This window comes from Scyliorhinus canicula, chromosome 12 (genome assembly GCF_902713615.1).
Source record: "Scyliorhinus canicula chromosome 12, sScyCan1.1, whole genome shotgun sequence".
NCBI classification, from domain to species: Eukaryota; Metazoa; Chordata; class Chondrichthyes; order Carcharhiniformes; family Scyliorhinidae; genus Scyliorhinus; species Scyliorhinus canicula.
In genome coordinates, this window is record NC_052157.1 from 51,958,636 (window position 1) to 51,974,129 (window position 15,494).

Consider the following 15,494-nt stretch of genomic DNA (forward strand, 5'->3'; position numbering starts at 1 on the left):
CTTTGACCCCTCTTTTCCTCTTCACATATTTCACTTACATGAATATGCTCACTATTCCTCTCTTCCCCCTCTGTGATGACTTTCCTTTGTCTTTCTGTCCTCTTTCACTCTGCCTCTCCTTTGCTTTCATTCTCTTCACTCTCCTGTTGAACTCCTGCCCCAGACTGGGCTCCTGTCTCGAATTCTCACATTCTGTCCCCTCACTATCCAATGTGTCAGCTCTCTGTGCACTGGGCTCGTTGTCAAATAAACATATAACAGCAGATTTGTACACCATTTATTTTTGTTATGAAAATTAAATGTTTTTGTTCTGAAACCGATTGTCTGGCCCAGGACTCCAATGAAACAGTTTCTTACAATCATATCAAATCCCATGGTGCCTGAGTGGATTAACCCAACCACCACTCACGGAGGTGCAGTTACCAGATGCATTTGAGTTTCAGGGAAGCTAGATAGTTTACAGACATGCTGTGAGGCACAGAACATGTCTATAGTCCAGTTATATGCACATTGCAAGCCTTGAATCTGCATATAGATTCTGAAAATCGCAGTTCCGATGTCCAACTCAGACAAGAAATAAAGTTTGATGTTGTTTTGCAGATTGAACCATTGTTTGTTGTGCAGGCAAACGTGATCGAGGGACTTTGAACTCTCACCTCTGGGCAATTGCCCATTGAATAATGTAAAGAAACTATCAACGTTTAGGGTTAAGTAGACAATCCTATTGCTGAACTCACAGCACACCCACAGGACTGGGAGGCAGCATCTACTTGTTTCACAAGGGGCGTAGCATAAACAGAGCAGTGCAACAACCTGACTGGAAAAGTTTCAGAATTTGACTTGAAATAACTGCACATTTAACATGCAGAGTGAGCTTGGGTAAAGGACTAGCATCTGTAACCAGACAGCGAGAACGAGTGCAACCTGGACCTCGAGCTCCCACTGACAACCAAGCAAGAAGAATAGGAAGTCTGTGTATAGATGACCTGAGATAGGAGATATAAGATATCTCTGTATCCCCAAACTGGACTCGTGGAGCCTGTTCTAAGGAACATTAGTAGTACTAATATGCTTGGATGGGCGATTAACAATAACTCCAAAGCATATCAGTTAGAGCAGGGATAATTAAGATGCTGCTGTGGAACAATCCCTTACTCCTGTCTCTGCAGGGGATATATCTGATTTCCTCTACTGTAGAGAACATCCACAGCTGAATAACCAAGTTCAGTTTGTGGCTTATCTCCTGGTACAGTCCTGCTTTTTTCTGAGTAGGACTCAGTGTGGCGTTTTAGCTAATTGTTAATTGATAAAGTGCAGCCTAATTCCGCAGGAAGTATTTTAATCAACGTGTGTAAAAGTTAAATAGTTTGAGAACAGTTCCCAAGTTCATCGAGAAGCTTTCGAGGGATGGCATCAACTGAAATTGAAACAAAAATGCACAGCAGGAAGATTAATGGGACTAATGTGAGAAAAGTGGGTTTCAGGATTGGGAAAAATCCAAACGGTACTGGGAAAGAATTATCAAATGTCTTCTTATCAATAGTCACTCACCTGCCTTTTGCTCCCAGTGCTTGGGTTTATTTCAGATTTATAGTTTGTGCTGTTTATTTGACTTTACTATTTATATCTCATTCCAGACCAACCACCTGTGGTTGTGGAGAGTGCGGAATGAACAAATACACAAATGATGTGAAAGTCTTTAACATAAGAGCACAACAAGCAAGGAATGCATTTTATACAAGAACATTGCACAGACCCTAAAACTCTGCAGTGAATTAACTGGTAACTTCGCGAAAAAAAGAAGAAAAAAAAACTGCTTTTTTAGCCAAATGTTTGCAAGCATTTTTGTAGCATAATCAATTTGTTTCTAACAAAAAAAAAATCAAACTTGCATTGCAAGGTTACAGCTAGATTGCTATCCTGTCGAGCACTGCAGTGCAGTTCCAAGGCCACAGCTTAGGCAGGTTGGCAAATTAGGAAGACCTTGTCAAGTACAATATTGTTTGCATTCGAACATGCTTGTTTAATGTCTTAAACATTCTCTTGGAAGTGAAACTTGAGTTGCATAAAAAAGTCAAGATGATGAAGTTTAGCTCCTCCAGGAAGTCAGAAGCTGATCACTCACATGGCCATTTCCTTTTTCAAGTCCTTTTTCTCTATTCCCAACATCTGCAAACAAACAACAAGGAAATATTCATCATTATTGCGATGATTTCTGATTAATAACTGCAGATATGGAAAACATTACAGCAACGGGACATGGAAATATTAATATGGTCTGCGGGAGACTCGTGAGTGTTATCTGATATTAGGGATTATATAGGGATAGAGATTATACATGGATAGGGATTATATAGTGATAAGGATTACATGTGGATCGGGATTGTACAGGGATAGGGATTATATGGGGATAGTAATTACATAGGGATTATATGAGGATAGGGATTATATAGGGATAGGTATTATACAGGGATAGGGATTATACGGGGATAGGGATTGTATGAGAATAGATATTATATAGGGATATGGATTATACAGGGATAGGGATTATACAGGGATATGGATTGTATAGGGATAGGCATTATATGGAGTAGGTATTATATAGGGATAGCGATTATATGGGGATAGCGATAATATGGGATAGGGATTATATACGGATAGGTATTATACAGAGATATGGATTATATAGGTATTGGGATTATATGGGGTAGGGATTATATATGGTTAGGGATTATATGAGGAAAGAGATTATAAAGGGATATGGATTATATGGGGATAGGGATTATATGAGGATAGGTATATGTGGATATGAATTATACAGGAATATGGATTATACAGGGATAGGGATTATATGAGGTAGGGTTTACATAGGGATAGGGATTATATGGGGATAGGTATTAGATAGGAATAGGGATTATATGGGGATAGGGATTAGATAGGGATTATATAGGGATAGGGATTATATAGGGATAGGGATTATAATGGGATGGGGATTATATAGGGATAGGAATTATATGGGATAGGGATATGTGGGTAGGGATTATATGGGTATAGGGATTATATAGGGATAGGGATTATATGTGGATAGGGATTACATAGGGATAGGGAAAGGGATGGGATAGGAATCATATGGAGAAATTGATTATATAGGAATAGGGATTATATAATATAGGGATTATATTGGGACATGTATTACATGGGAATAGGGGTTATATGGAGATGGGAATTATCTGGGTATTTTATGGGGATAGGGATTATATGTGGATAGGGATTATATAGGGATAGGGATTATATGGAGAAAGGGATTGGATAGGAATAGGGATAAAATAGGCATAGGGATTACATTGGGATAGGGATTACATGGAGATAAGGATTACATGGGGATAGATATTATATGGGGTAGGGATTATAATGGGATTACATTGGGATAGGTATTATATAGGGGATAGGGATTAAATAAACGTAGGGATTACATTGGGATAGGGATTATATGGGGATGGGGTTATATAGACATTGGGATTATATAGGGATTATATGGGGCAGGGATTATATAGGAATAGGGATTACATTGTGATAGGTATTATATAGGGGAAAGGGATTATATGGGGATTGTGATTATATGGGGAAAAGGATTAGATAGGGATAGGGATTGTGTAGGGAAAGGGATTATATGGGGAAAGGGATTAGATAGGAATAGGAATTATAATAATGTATACGGATTGTATTGTGATGGAGATAGGCATTATATGGGGAAAGAGATTCTATGAGGATAGGGGTGATATAGATGTTGGAAGTATATGGAATTTGGGATTAAATATGGATAGGGATTATATGGAAATCGGGATTATATACAAATCGGGATTATATACAGATAGGGGTTATATACAGATCGGGATTATATAGGTATCGGGATTATATGGAGATCGGGATTATATACAGATAGGGATTATAGAGGGATAGGGATTATATGGGGATATGGATTATATACAGATAGGGATTATATAGGCATAGGGATTTATATGGAGATTGGGATTATATACAGATAGGGATTATATTGGGATAGGGATTATATGGTGATCGGGATTATATTGGGATAGGGATTATATTGGGATAGGGATTATATGGTGATCGGGATTATATTGGGATAGGGATTATATGGTGATCGGGATTATATACAGATAAAGATTATATGAAGATTGGGATTATATACAGATAGGGATTATGTGGAGATCTGGATTATATACAGATAGGGATTATATAGGGATTGGGATTATATGGACATCGGGATTATACACAGGTGGGGATTATATGGACATCGGGTTTATATACAGATAGGGATTATATACAGATAGGGATTATATGGAGATGGGGATTATATGGAGATGGGGATTATATACAGATAGGGGTTATATACAGATAGGGATTATATACAGATAGGGATTATATACAGATAGGGATTATATGGAGATGGGGATTATATGGAGATGGGGATTATATACAGATAGGGGTTATATACAGATAGGGATTATATACAGATAGGGATTATATACAGATAGGGATTATATGGAGATGGGGATTATATGGAGATCGGGTTTATATACAGATAGGGATTATATACAGATAGGGATTATATGGAGATGGGGATTATATACAGATAGGGATTATATGGAGATGGGGATTATATACAGATAGGGATTATATGGAGATGGGGATTATATACAGATAGGGATTATATGGAGATCGGGATTATATACAGATAGGGATTATATGCAGATAGGGATTATATACAGATAGGGATTATATAGGGATAGGAATTATATGGATATTGGGATTATATGGAGATCGGGATTATATACAGATAGGGATTAGATGGAAATGGGGATTATATGCAGATAGGGATTAGATGGAGATTGGGATTATATAGATAGGGATTATATGGAGATCGGGATTATATACGTATTGGGATTATTTACAGATAGGGATTATATGGAGATGGGGATTATATACAGATAGGGATTATATGGAGATCGGGTTTATATACAGATAGGGATTATACGGAGATGGGGATTATATACAGATAGGGATTATATGGAGATCGGGTTTATATACAGATAGGGATTTTATGGAGATTGGGATGATATGGAGATTGGGATTATATACAGATAGGGATTATATGGAGATCGGGTTTATATACAGATAGGGATTATATGGAGATGGGAATTATATACAGATAGGGATTATATGGAGATCGGGTTTATATACAGATTGGGATTATATGGAAATTGGGATTATATACAGATAGGGATTATATGGAGATCGGGTTTATATACAGATAGGGATTATATGGAGATGGGGATTATATACAGATAGGGATTAGATGGAGATGGGGATTATATACAGATAGGGATTATATGGAGATCGGGTTTATATACAGATAGGGATTATATGGAGATCGGGTTTATATACAGATAGGGATTATATACAGATAGGGATTATATACAGAGAGGGATTATATGGAGATCGGGTTTATATACAGATAGGGATTATATGGAGATGGGGATTATATACAGATAGGGATTATATACAGATAGGGATTATATACAGATAGGGATTATATGGAGATCGGGTTTATATACAGATAGGGATTATATACAGATAGGGATTATATACAGAGAGGGATTATATGGAGATCGGGTTTATATACAGATAGGGATTATATGGAGATGGGGATTATATACAGATAGGGATTATATACAGATAGGGATTATATACAGATAGGGATTATACGGAGATGGGGATTATATACAGATAGGGATTATATGGAGATCGGGTTTATATACAGATAGGGATTTTATGGAGATTGGGATGATATGGAGATTGGGATTATATACAGATAGGGATTATATGGAGATCGGGTTTATATACAGATAGGGATTATATGGAGATGGGAATTATATACAGATAGGGATTATATGGAGATCGGGTTTATATACAGATTGGGATTATATGGAAATTGGGATTATATACAGATAGGGATTATATGGAGATCGGGTTTATATACAGATAGGGATTATATGGAGATGGGGATTATATACAGATAGGGATTAGATGGAGATGGGGATTATATACAGATAGGGATTATATGGAGATCGGGTTTATATACAGATAGGGATTATATACAGATAGGGATTATATACAGAGAGGGATTATATGGAGATCGGGTTTATATACAGATAGGGATTATATGGAGATGGGGATTATATACAGATAGGGATTATATACAGATAGGGATTATATACAGATAGGGATTATATGGAGATGGGGATTATATACAGATAGGGATTATATGGAGATGGGGATTATATACAGACAGGGATTATATGGAGGTGGGGATTGTATACAGATAGGGATTATATGGAGATGGGGATTATATACAGATAGGGATTATATGGAGATGGGGATTATATACAGATAGGGATTATATGGAGATGGGGATTATATACAGATAGGGATTATATACAGATAGGGATTATATGGAGATGGGGATTATATACAGATAGGGATTATATGGAGATCAGGTTTATATACAGATAGGGATTATATACAGATAGGGATTATATGGAGATGGGGATTATATACAGATAGGGATTATATGGAGATCGGGTTTATATACAGATAGGGATTATATACAGATAGGGATTATATGGAGATCGGGTTTATATACAGATAGGGATTATATACAGATAGGGATTATATACAGATAGGGATTATATGGAGATGGGGATTATATACAGATAGGGATTATACTGCCCCACTGAGGAATGGGTTGCTGCAGGGGGAGGCGTCCCAGTTGCCGAGAGTCCATTCACTTTTAATGTGACCAGAACATCCCAGCGACAGACGGGGACATTAATCCCAGCCACGTTATATAAAAGCAATGAAAAATATACATTAATAATTAGTGCGGTAATTACAGTGTGGATATTTTTTATTCATTCAAAGGATGTAAACTTCGCTGGCTAGGCCAGAATTCAGCAGGATTAGGGTTAGGTTTTGGGTGTTAGTCAGCGTCGCCAGTTAGGCCAGCATTCATTCGGGTTAGAGTTAGGGTTAAAGTTAGGGTTAGGGTATTAGTCGGCTTTGATGGCTAGGCTAGCAGTCATTAATATTAGGGTTAGGTTTAGGGTTAGGGTATTATTCAACTTCGCTGGCTCGGCCAGAATTCATTAGGCTTAGGGTTAGGGTATTAGTCTGCTTGGCTGGTTAGGCGTCATTCATTAGGGTTAGGGTTAGAGTTAGGATTAAGGTTAGGGTTAGGGTATTAGTTAGCTTTGATGGCTAGGCCAATATTCGTTGCACCTTTCCCAATTGGCCATGAGAGTCACAGAATCACAGAATTGTTATGGCGCAGAAGGAAGCCATTTGGCCTATTGTATCTGCTCTGGCTCTCCAATGACCATCATGACTTAGTGCCTGTCCTTTAGATGATCTGGATAATTGACACTTTTATTATTTGTTTGACATAAGGGAAATGAAGGTCCATCGGTGGCTGGCAAAATGCCAAACCTTGGCATGGGGGGGGGGGGGCATGAGAGGCCAAAGGAGGTGGGTGAGGGCATGAGCTGCCATGGATTAGGCATTGTCAGTGTGAATGATGATGGCTGGAGGACCATTATAACTCAGACAAAAGGCCCATAGCACCAATGAGACCTTTTAAACAGTCTGCCTCCCGTCCCCGTCAGACCCTGCGGCTGCCTCCCACTTCAATTCTAGGGTGGTTAGTCTAATTCCAGCCCGCACCGCAATGGAGATCCTGCTTTTGACAGCACTTTCTCATGAGGTGGACAGGCCTAGCCTGGAATTTTCTCAATTCTTAGTACCCATCTCAAGGGTAAAAATCAGGCCCGTTCTCTTTGATCTATGGATAACTTGAGAGTGAAGAACTCTTGCAATAAGCATGTACTTCTAATATTCAGAATTGTTGCAATAATTGTTATGTGGTGACAGACAGGGAGCAATGCGACACAACACAGGAATAAGGGCACCACACCAAACATTGTTTTCTGTGATTGATGAAGGAACATTGACTAGATCACTAGCGGATTACTGCTGAGATAACAGAACATCATTGCTGATACCTGAGTGAAGAGATCAGTTGACGTTAGGTCACTATAACCTCTGGTTATTATTTCTTTGCTTGCTGCTAACACAGTCTATTTTTGGTGATATAAATGAGATCTCAGCTTAGTTCTACTGCTCACACTCTCATCTCGGAATCAGAACCAGCTCCAGCTCGTGAGTTCTAATTGAAATTGATGTATAGTACAGCTCTGAGGGAGTGCGGCATTGTTGGAGGCGCTATCCTTCAGGTGTGGAGCTATGATATGTAAAACATCAGATTCATCCCTCAAGCACTAGCAAGAAACAGATTATATGGCCATTTTTGATAGAATCATAGAATCACTACAGTACAGAAGGAGGCCATTCGGCCCATCGAGTCTGCACTGACCCTTGGAAAGAGCACCCTACTTAAGGCCACGCCTCTGCCCTATCCCCATAATCCAGTAACCCAACCTACCCTTATGGACACTAAGGGACAGTTTAGCATGGCCAATCAACCACACCTTTGGATTGTGGGAGTAAACCAGAGCGCCCGGAGGAAACCCATGCAGACACGGAAAAAAGTACAAACTCCACACAGCCAGTCGCCCGAGGCCGGAATTGAACCAAGGTCCCTGGAGCTGTGACGCAGCAGTGCTAACCACTGGGGCACCATGAGCCCATTTTGTACAGCTACTGTTGATGAGACTTTGCTGTGAGAAAATGGGTCCAAATAAAAGGACAAAATGAACTTGAGAAAACTATTTTGAGTGGCAGCACTTTTAGAATGTCATAGAGACATAGATGTTTACAGCATGGAAACTGTACAAGTGTCCTCTACAAGTGTGATAAGGTTCTATAAATGAATGTCTCTATTCCAGTGGCATTCTTTAAATTGCAGTCTTTTCTTCTCTACATACATATGTTTAAAAAGAATCAGTAGCTGTGATGTTGCCTGACTGATGCTAATCCTCCACTTGTACCCCTGTACAGTTCTCCTTGCTTTCTGATGTGATCGCCAAGTAGTCCGATCTGTGTGAAAAAGCAGAACATCACACACTTACCAAAAAGCTACAGTAAGTCAGTATGAACACAACACTTCATATAGAGTTGTAAATATGAATTGCAACTTATTCCAACTTCTAGCTGGAGTTCTGTATTTTCCATTAGTCTACCTTTTGAGCAAAGGTAAATGCACCTGTTTATTTGTTTTGCCTGTGATGCCCACATCGCAAGGGAGAAGAATTAAAAAAAACATCTTCCAAGTAATTACAGTTACTTCACTTCCATCCTGTGCAGTTAGCGGACTAAAACATGCAAGTTAACAACCTCAAGGATAATATACCCTGGTTCCATCACATCGCAGTGGGAGTAATATTGGGAACTCTTGCTCTCTCCTGTGCAATTTGACATCAAATGATATGCTCAGGCTCAAACAACAAATGCATTTTATAAGTTAAAAATAAAGGTCATCAGGTAACTTTCAAATATTTCTGGAACCAAAATGGCAAAGTATTACAATTACCAGTATTTTCCATAACTAGGGGAAACTGTTTGAAAATTAGAGGTTGCCCCTTTCGGACAAGATGAGGAGAAATCTTTCTCAGAGAGTTGTATGAGTTTGGAACTCTCTGCCTCAGATGGTGGTGGAGGCTGGGTGTCATTGAATATTTTAAGGTCGTCAGAGCCCTTTCTGTTTGTTCCTGTTTATTCCCTTATTTCCCCTTTCTTTTATTTTTGCCGTTACATTTTTGATCCATGGATGATTTATGGGCATATGTCTTTGAGGCAGCATGTATCTTTAATTCAAGCAAAAGGAAGCCATGTTTGACTGATTTGGCTGGTGGCCGATGAATTGGCCTGTAAGACAGTGCTCTGCCAGGTAACAGGTGGTGATTGGATCTGATCCCACTGAAATGCTTCGGAGGCCAAACAAACTTTAGTTTCGGTTTGGCAGCTAAGAGAGAAGACCTCTCTTTTTCCCACTCTGTTTTCTCCAAAAAAAACCGCGAATTCTGAACAAAGAGCCACTGTGGGAACCAACTCTCTCTGCAGAAAAGGCTGATGCAAGCAGAACCCAAAATCTGATAACTCGCTCTGCAGAACAGGCTGATGTGAAACCAGAGGCCGCTTATAGAAAAGCTGTGAGTAAGATATTGCTGACTGTCAGGAAGATCGTTACAGGCTATGAACCAGAGTCTTTAATCCACACTCATATTGTGAAAATATTGCACCAAAGAACCCACCATTTGAACCAAGGACACTTATCTTTTTACCTTAATCTTCATTATTTTTACCAATCCTTATTATGTTTACCCCTTTCCATCCCTCTGAGTTTGTCTGTCTTGCATGTATGGGTAGAGGGTGGGGCAGTTAAAGGGATAGATTGTCTTTCTTGTTGTTTTAGCTACAGCTGTATTGACTGCACATTTAATCTTTCTTCCTGTTATAAATAAACAGTAATTGTGTTTACATTTACAAACCTGGTGACTGTAATTATTGGACAGCCAAAAGCCAAAGATTTTGGATATTTTTATGAGAATTATTGGGTAATTCACTTGTGTTGCAACTCCAGGTCAAATGGGGCTGGAATTGACCGCGCACTTGCCCAGGGTGGCACAACAGGATTGATAGATTCTAGTTAGACAAGGGAATCAAAGGTTATCGCGGAAGATGAGAATGTGGAACTCAATGCAAACAGGTGAGCCATGATCTTATTGAATGATGGAGCAGGCCTGAGGGGCTGAATGGCCTACTCCTGCTCCTATTTTGAAAATTTGTAGGTTAGTATATGTTCACTGAGTGAGTTTTCTAGCGGTGGATGCGGTGATCCATTCAAATCCCCGGTGACTTTGTCAGGCCTAGATGATCCCCCCCCCCCCCCCCTTCCCCCAGCAGGAGAGCCTGGAAAATTCCCCCCATTGTTTGCAATCTATCAGTCAAATTAATTGGTATTAAACTATTAGAATACATCCCAAATGTAATATAGGAACAGGAGGAAGAAATTAAGCCTCTTGAGCCTGTACTTCCATTCAGTGAGATCATCAATGATCTGCATCTACGCATCTTGGTTCCATAACCCTTAAAATACCTACCTAACAAAAATATATCAATCTCAGTTTTGAAATTTTCCATTGATCCCTCATGGAGCTACTGGAATGATTTGGGTTTGGATCAGGGTTCACCTCATGGGTGAAACTACTGTATTGTGTTCCAAAGGCAAGTGTATAGGCGAACACCACCAGCTCTGAATACTTCCAGCTGATCAGAGGCACGAGGCAGGGATGCCTGTTGTTCCCGCTGCTGTTTGCTCTGGCAATTGAACCACTGGCGATTGTCTTCAGTTTGTCATGATATGCAGACATGCACACAATGAGTTACAGACAGGCAGCTAATGAACACAAAGAACAGGACATGACCAATCAGCAGGCAGAACACTTGGGGGTGGTGTCCCACTATAAAAGGCACGAGGCACTCACACTCCGCCTCTTTCCACTGGGAACATCTACAGAGTGAGTCAGGTGTATATATCACATAACACCTCCAGCACGTGGCTAAGAGCTAGTCTGGTTCAGTCAGACAGAGTAATCACACTTAGGTTAGCAGAGAGTCGAACGCACAGAGAACTGTGCTAAACGTGTGACGGGTTCAATAAATCAGATTGGACTAACTTCAAGGTCTGGAGTATCTTTCAGTTAAAGCTGCATCCAGTTGCAGCCCGTGTTATCTCAGTGTGCTTAACACGACACAGTTCAGCGAAGGGGTGGAGAGGCATCCAGAGGGGAGACAGGGAGCACTGAGTCTTACTCTATGCTGATGACATGCTCCTCTACATCTCAATCCCCCCTAGCCAGCACAAGGGAATTCTGAAGGGAGTTTGGAGCCTTCTCAGGTTACAAACGTAAGGTGAGAAGGGGTGGAATCTTCCCCCTGAACCTGCAAGGTGGGGGGGGGGGGGGGGGGTATCAGAGCTGAGGAAGCTGCCATTCAAGTTGGCCCAAACCAAATTCCAATACCACGGCGTCCAGATAACCCACGACTGGACACAGATCCATAAATGGAAGAGATAAAGAGAGACCTGCGGGGGTGGGATTCGCTCCCGCTCTCTCTGGCGGGAGCGTCAAGACAATCAAAATGAACGTGCTGCCAAGATTCCTCTTCTTGTTCAGATCCCTCCCGACCTTCATCCCCAAGGCCTTCTTCACCAAAGTAGACAAATTAATCATGCCGTCTGTGTATGCGGGGCGGGGGTGGTGGTTGGGGGGAGAAATCCTACAATCTGTAAGAGAAAGGATACAGGAGTGGATCAGAGAGCCGGAGGCGGAATGGGTGCGAATGGAGGGGAAAACTTGAAGAAGGAGGTCCCTCCGTACACAGGCCATGGTCCCATTCCCATTTCCCCCAGCCAAGTACTCGAGAAGCCTGATGATGGTATCCATGCTAAAGACTTGGAATCTGCTCAGGCACCGTTTAAACCTGGGTGCAATGACCACCATGGCCTCTGTAGTAATCCACGGTAGGCAGGAGTTCCGTCACTACACCAATATTTATTTACAATAACGATATTACAGGAGCAGCTACAAACAGTGCTGCTAGCAGTCCAGTCAACTTAAGACTGGCTCACAAAGCCTACACAGGTGATTATATGGGCCCCCTCAATGAGCTATAATTGAGGGAGCTCATACTCCAATTGGCCAACCAATAAAGCCAATTGGAGTTCATTACACCCCTCCCCCCCAAGGTCCGAGGAATTCCTGCCAGCTGGCATTCCTCTGAGCTTCTTCCTGCTCCTCATGTCTGGGTCTGTCACCTCTGTGTCGTCCGCCGGGTCGTTCTCCGAAGTGGGCGGGGTGTACCTAATAGGTGCCTGTCTTTTCCTTGACGACCTCCTTGGAAGTTGTTCTTCCTCCTCCTTGGGGGGAGGTGTCGCGGCGGCCTCATCGAACGTGTCCATCTCCGACTCTGACGACTGGATGACGGGGTCTGGAGAAATTGCTCGAGGCTGGGGTGTGGGTATCCTTTCCGTCTGGGCTATCCCAGCTTGAGGCGGTCCTGCTTCGCCTGCCTCCAGGTGTGGTTCCGCTGCCCTTATTTGGTCTAGGTGTTTCTTGAGCACCTTACCTCCTATCGAAACCTCATAGGATATGGACCCTGTTTGGGACTCTACCGTGCCTTTGACCCACGTTGGTCCATTCCCATAATTCTTGACCCAAACCGGTGCCCCCACCTGGAAATGTCTCTGCTGCCGACTATTATCATGCCCCCTGCGTTGGGTCTCCTGTGGTTTCTCCATTTTCCCCGTTAAATTTGGGAAAAGGAGACTCAGCCTCGTTCGCAGCCGCCTTCCCATTAAGAGTTCAGCTGGCGGTATGCCCGTTGTGGAATGTGGTGTGGTCCTGTAATCAAACAGCCAGCGGGAGAGCTTTGTGTCCATTGACGCTGCCGGCTGCTTCTTGAGTCCCGCTTTAAGTGTCTGGACCGCTCTCTCTGCCAGGCCGTTGGTCGCTGGATGGTAAGGGGCTGTTTTGATGTGACAGACTCCGTTTTCCTTCAGGAATTTTCCAAATTCCCCACTTGTGAATGCCGTTCCGTTGTCTGACACCAATACCTCCGGAAGTCCATGTGTTGCAAACGAGGCCCTGAGCTTTTCAATTGTCGATGCTGTTCCTGCCACGTTTACCCGGTGGACGTCCAACCATTTGGAGTGGGCGTCCACTATCACCAAAAACATTGAGCCCATGAAAGGGCCGGCTTGGTCAATATGCAGGCGGGTCCACGGTCTGCCTGGCCATTCCCACGGGTGCAATGGCGCCGCTGGTGGCACTCTTTGCCCCTGTTGGCACTCCTGGCACCGACGTACCAAGGCTGTTATGTCTGTGTCCAAACCTGGCCACCAAACGTAGTTTCGAGCTAGCATCTTCATTTTAGACACCCCTGGGTGTCCGTGATGTAACTTGGTTAACATTGCCTGACGGCCCTGAGCTGGGACTATTACCCGGGCTCCCCATAATAGGATACCGTCTTCTACGGTTATTTGGTCCCTTCTGCTCCAGTATGGGTGCATCTGGGGCTCCACTGGTCTTTCCAGTTCCCCTGTTAGCAGTAAATGCTTCATCTTGGCTAAAACTGGGTCTTTTTGCATCCACAACCGAATATGTTGTGCGTCTACTGGTAGGGTGTCCAAACCATTTAGTGTCATTACTGTCTCCTCTACTTTTGGTATTTGCGGCGGAGTGTCCGGGAGGGGAAGTCTGCTTAAAGCATCTGCATTTGCTACTCGCGTTCCCGGTCTGTGCTCCAGAACGTATCTATACGCCGCCAGTAGCAATGCCCAGCGTTGGATTCTCACTGATGCAATCGGGGGTATTGACTTGTCTTCTTTTAATAACCCTAATAACAGCTTATGGTCCGTCACTATGGTGAATTTTCACCCGTACAGATACTGGTGAAATTTTTTTACTGCAAATATCACCGCCAGTCCTTCCTTCTCGATTTGGGCGTACTTCCTCTCAGCCATCGCCAAGGTCCTCGAAGCATAGGCTATTGGCCGTTCTTCCCCATTCCTTCCTCTATGGGCTAAGACGTCTCCTACCCCGTAGGGGGATGCATCACAAGTGACCACCAAGTCCTTCCTTGGGTCATAATGCTCTAGGACATTTTCGGATGACAGCTGTTCCTTAATGTCCCTAAATGCTCGGTTTTGGCGGGAGGACCATTTCCATTCCTGCCCCTTTTTTAGTAGCTGGTGGAGTGGTTCTAGGATGGATGCCCTATTTTCAATAAATTTTCCATAATAGGTTACCAACCCTAGAAATGATTGTAACTCCTGGATCGTGGTGGGAGCTGGGGCTTCTTTTATTGCCCTTACTCTGTCTTTTAATGGGTGTAAGCCTGACTCGTCTACTTTATATCCCAGGTACGTCACTTGTGGGTCCAGAAAAACACATTTTTCCCTTTTTAGCCGTACGCCTGCCTTTGCGAAATGCCTGAGCACTTCCTCCAAGTTCCTTAAGTGTTCCCTGTTTGTCCTACCCGTGATTAAGACATCGTTCAAATAAATTGCCACCTGCGGTAGTCCCTGCAGAATATTTTCCATCGTACGCTGGAATATAGCGCAGGCTGATGACACTCCGAAAGGTAGCCTAGTATAATGAAAAAGGCCCTTCAGGGTGTTGATCGTAGCAAACGTCTGGGAGCCCTTGTCCAGTTTTAACTGCAGGTAGGCGTGGCTCATGTCCAGTTTCGTGAACAAAAGCCCACCTGCCAATTTGGCATACAGGTCGTCTATTTACGGGATTGGGTATTTGTCCAGCAGTGCGTATTTGTTTACCGTCTGTTTGAAATCTCCACAGAGACGTATCGAGCCGTCTGGCTTCAAAATTGGTACCACCGGC

General features: G+C 42.4%; 1 protein-coding gene across 1 annotated transcript in view; it reads right to left on the bottom strand.

Moving 5' to 3' along the window:
- Nucleotides 1–263: 263 nt before the first annotated feature.
- The window catches only part of LOC119974506 (sodium channel subunit beta-1-like), a 94,116-nt gene continuing 78,885 nt past the window's right edge, over nt 264–15,494 (bottom strand). The window contains exons 5-6 of the mRNA XM_038813444.1: nt 9,021–9,132; nt 264–2,169 (exon numbers count right to left, since the gene is read on the bottom strand). Coding sequence (XP_038669372.1) covers nt 9,066–9,132 — 67 coding nt within the window. The 3' untranslated portion in view covers nt 264–2,169; nt 9,021–9,065. The remainder of the gene's footprint in view (nt 2,170–9,020; nt 9,133–15,494) is intronic.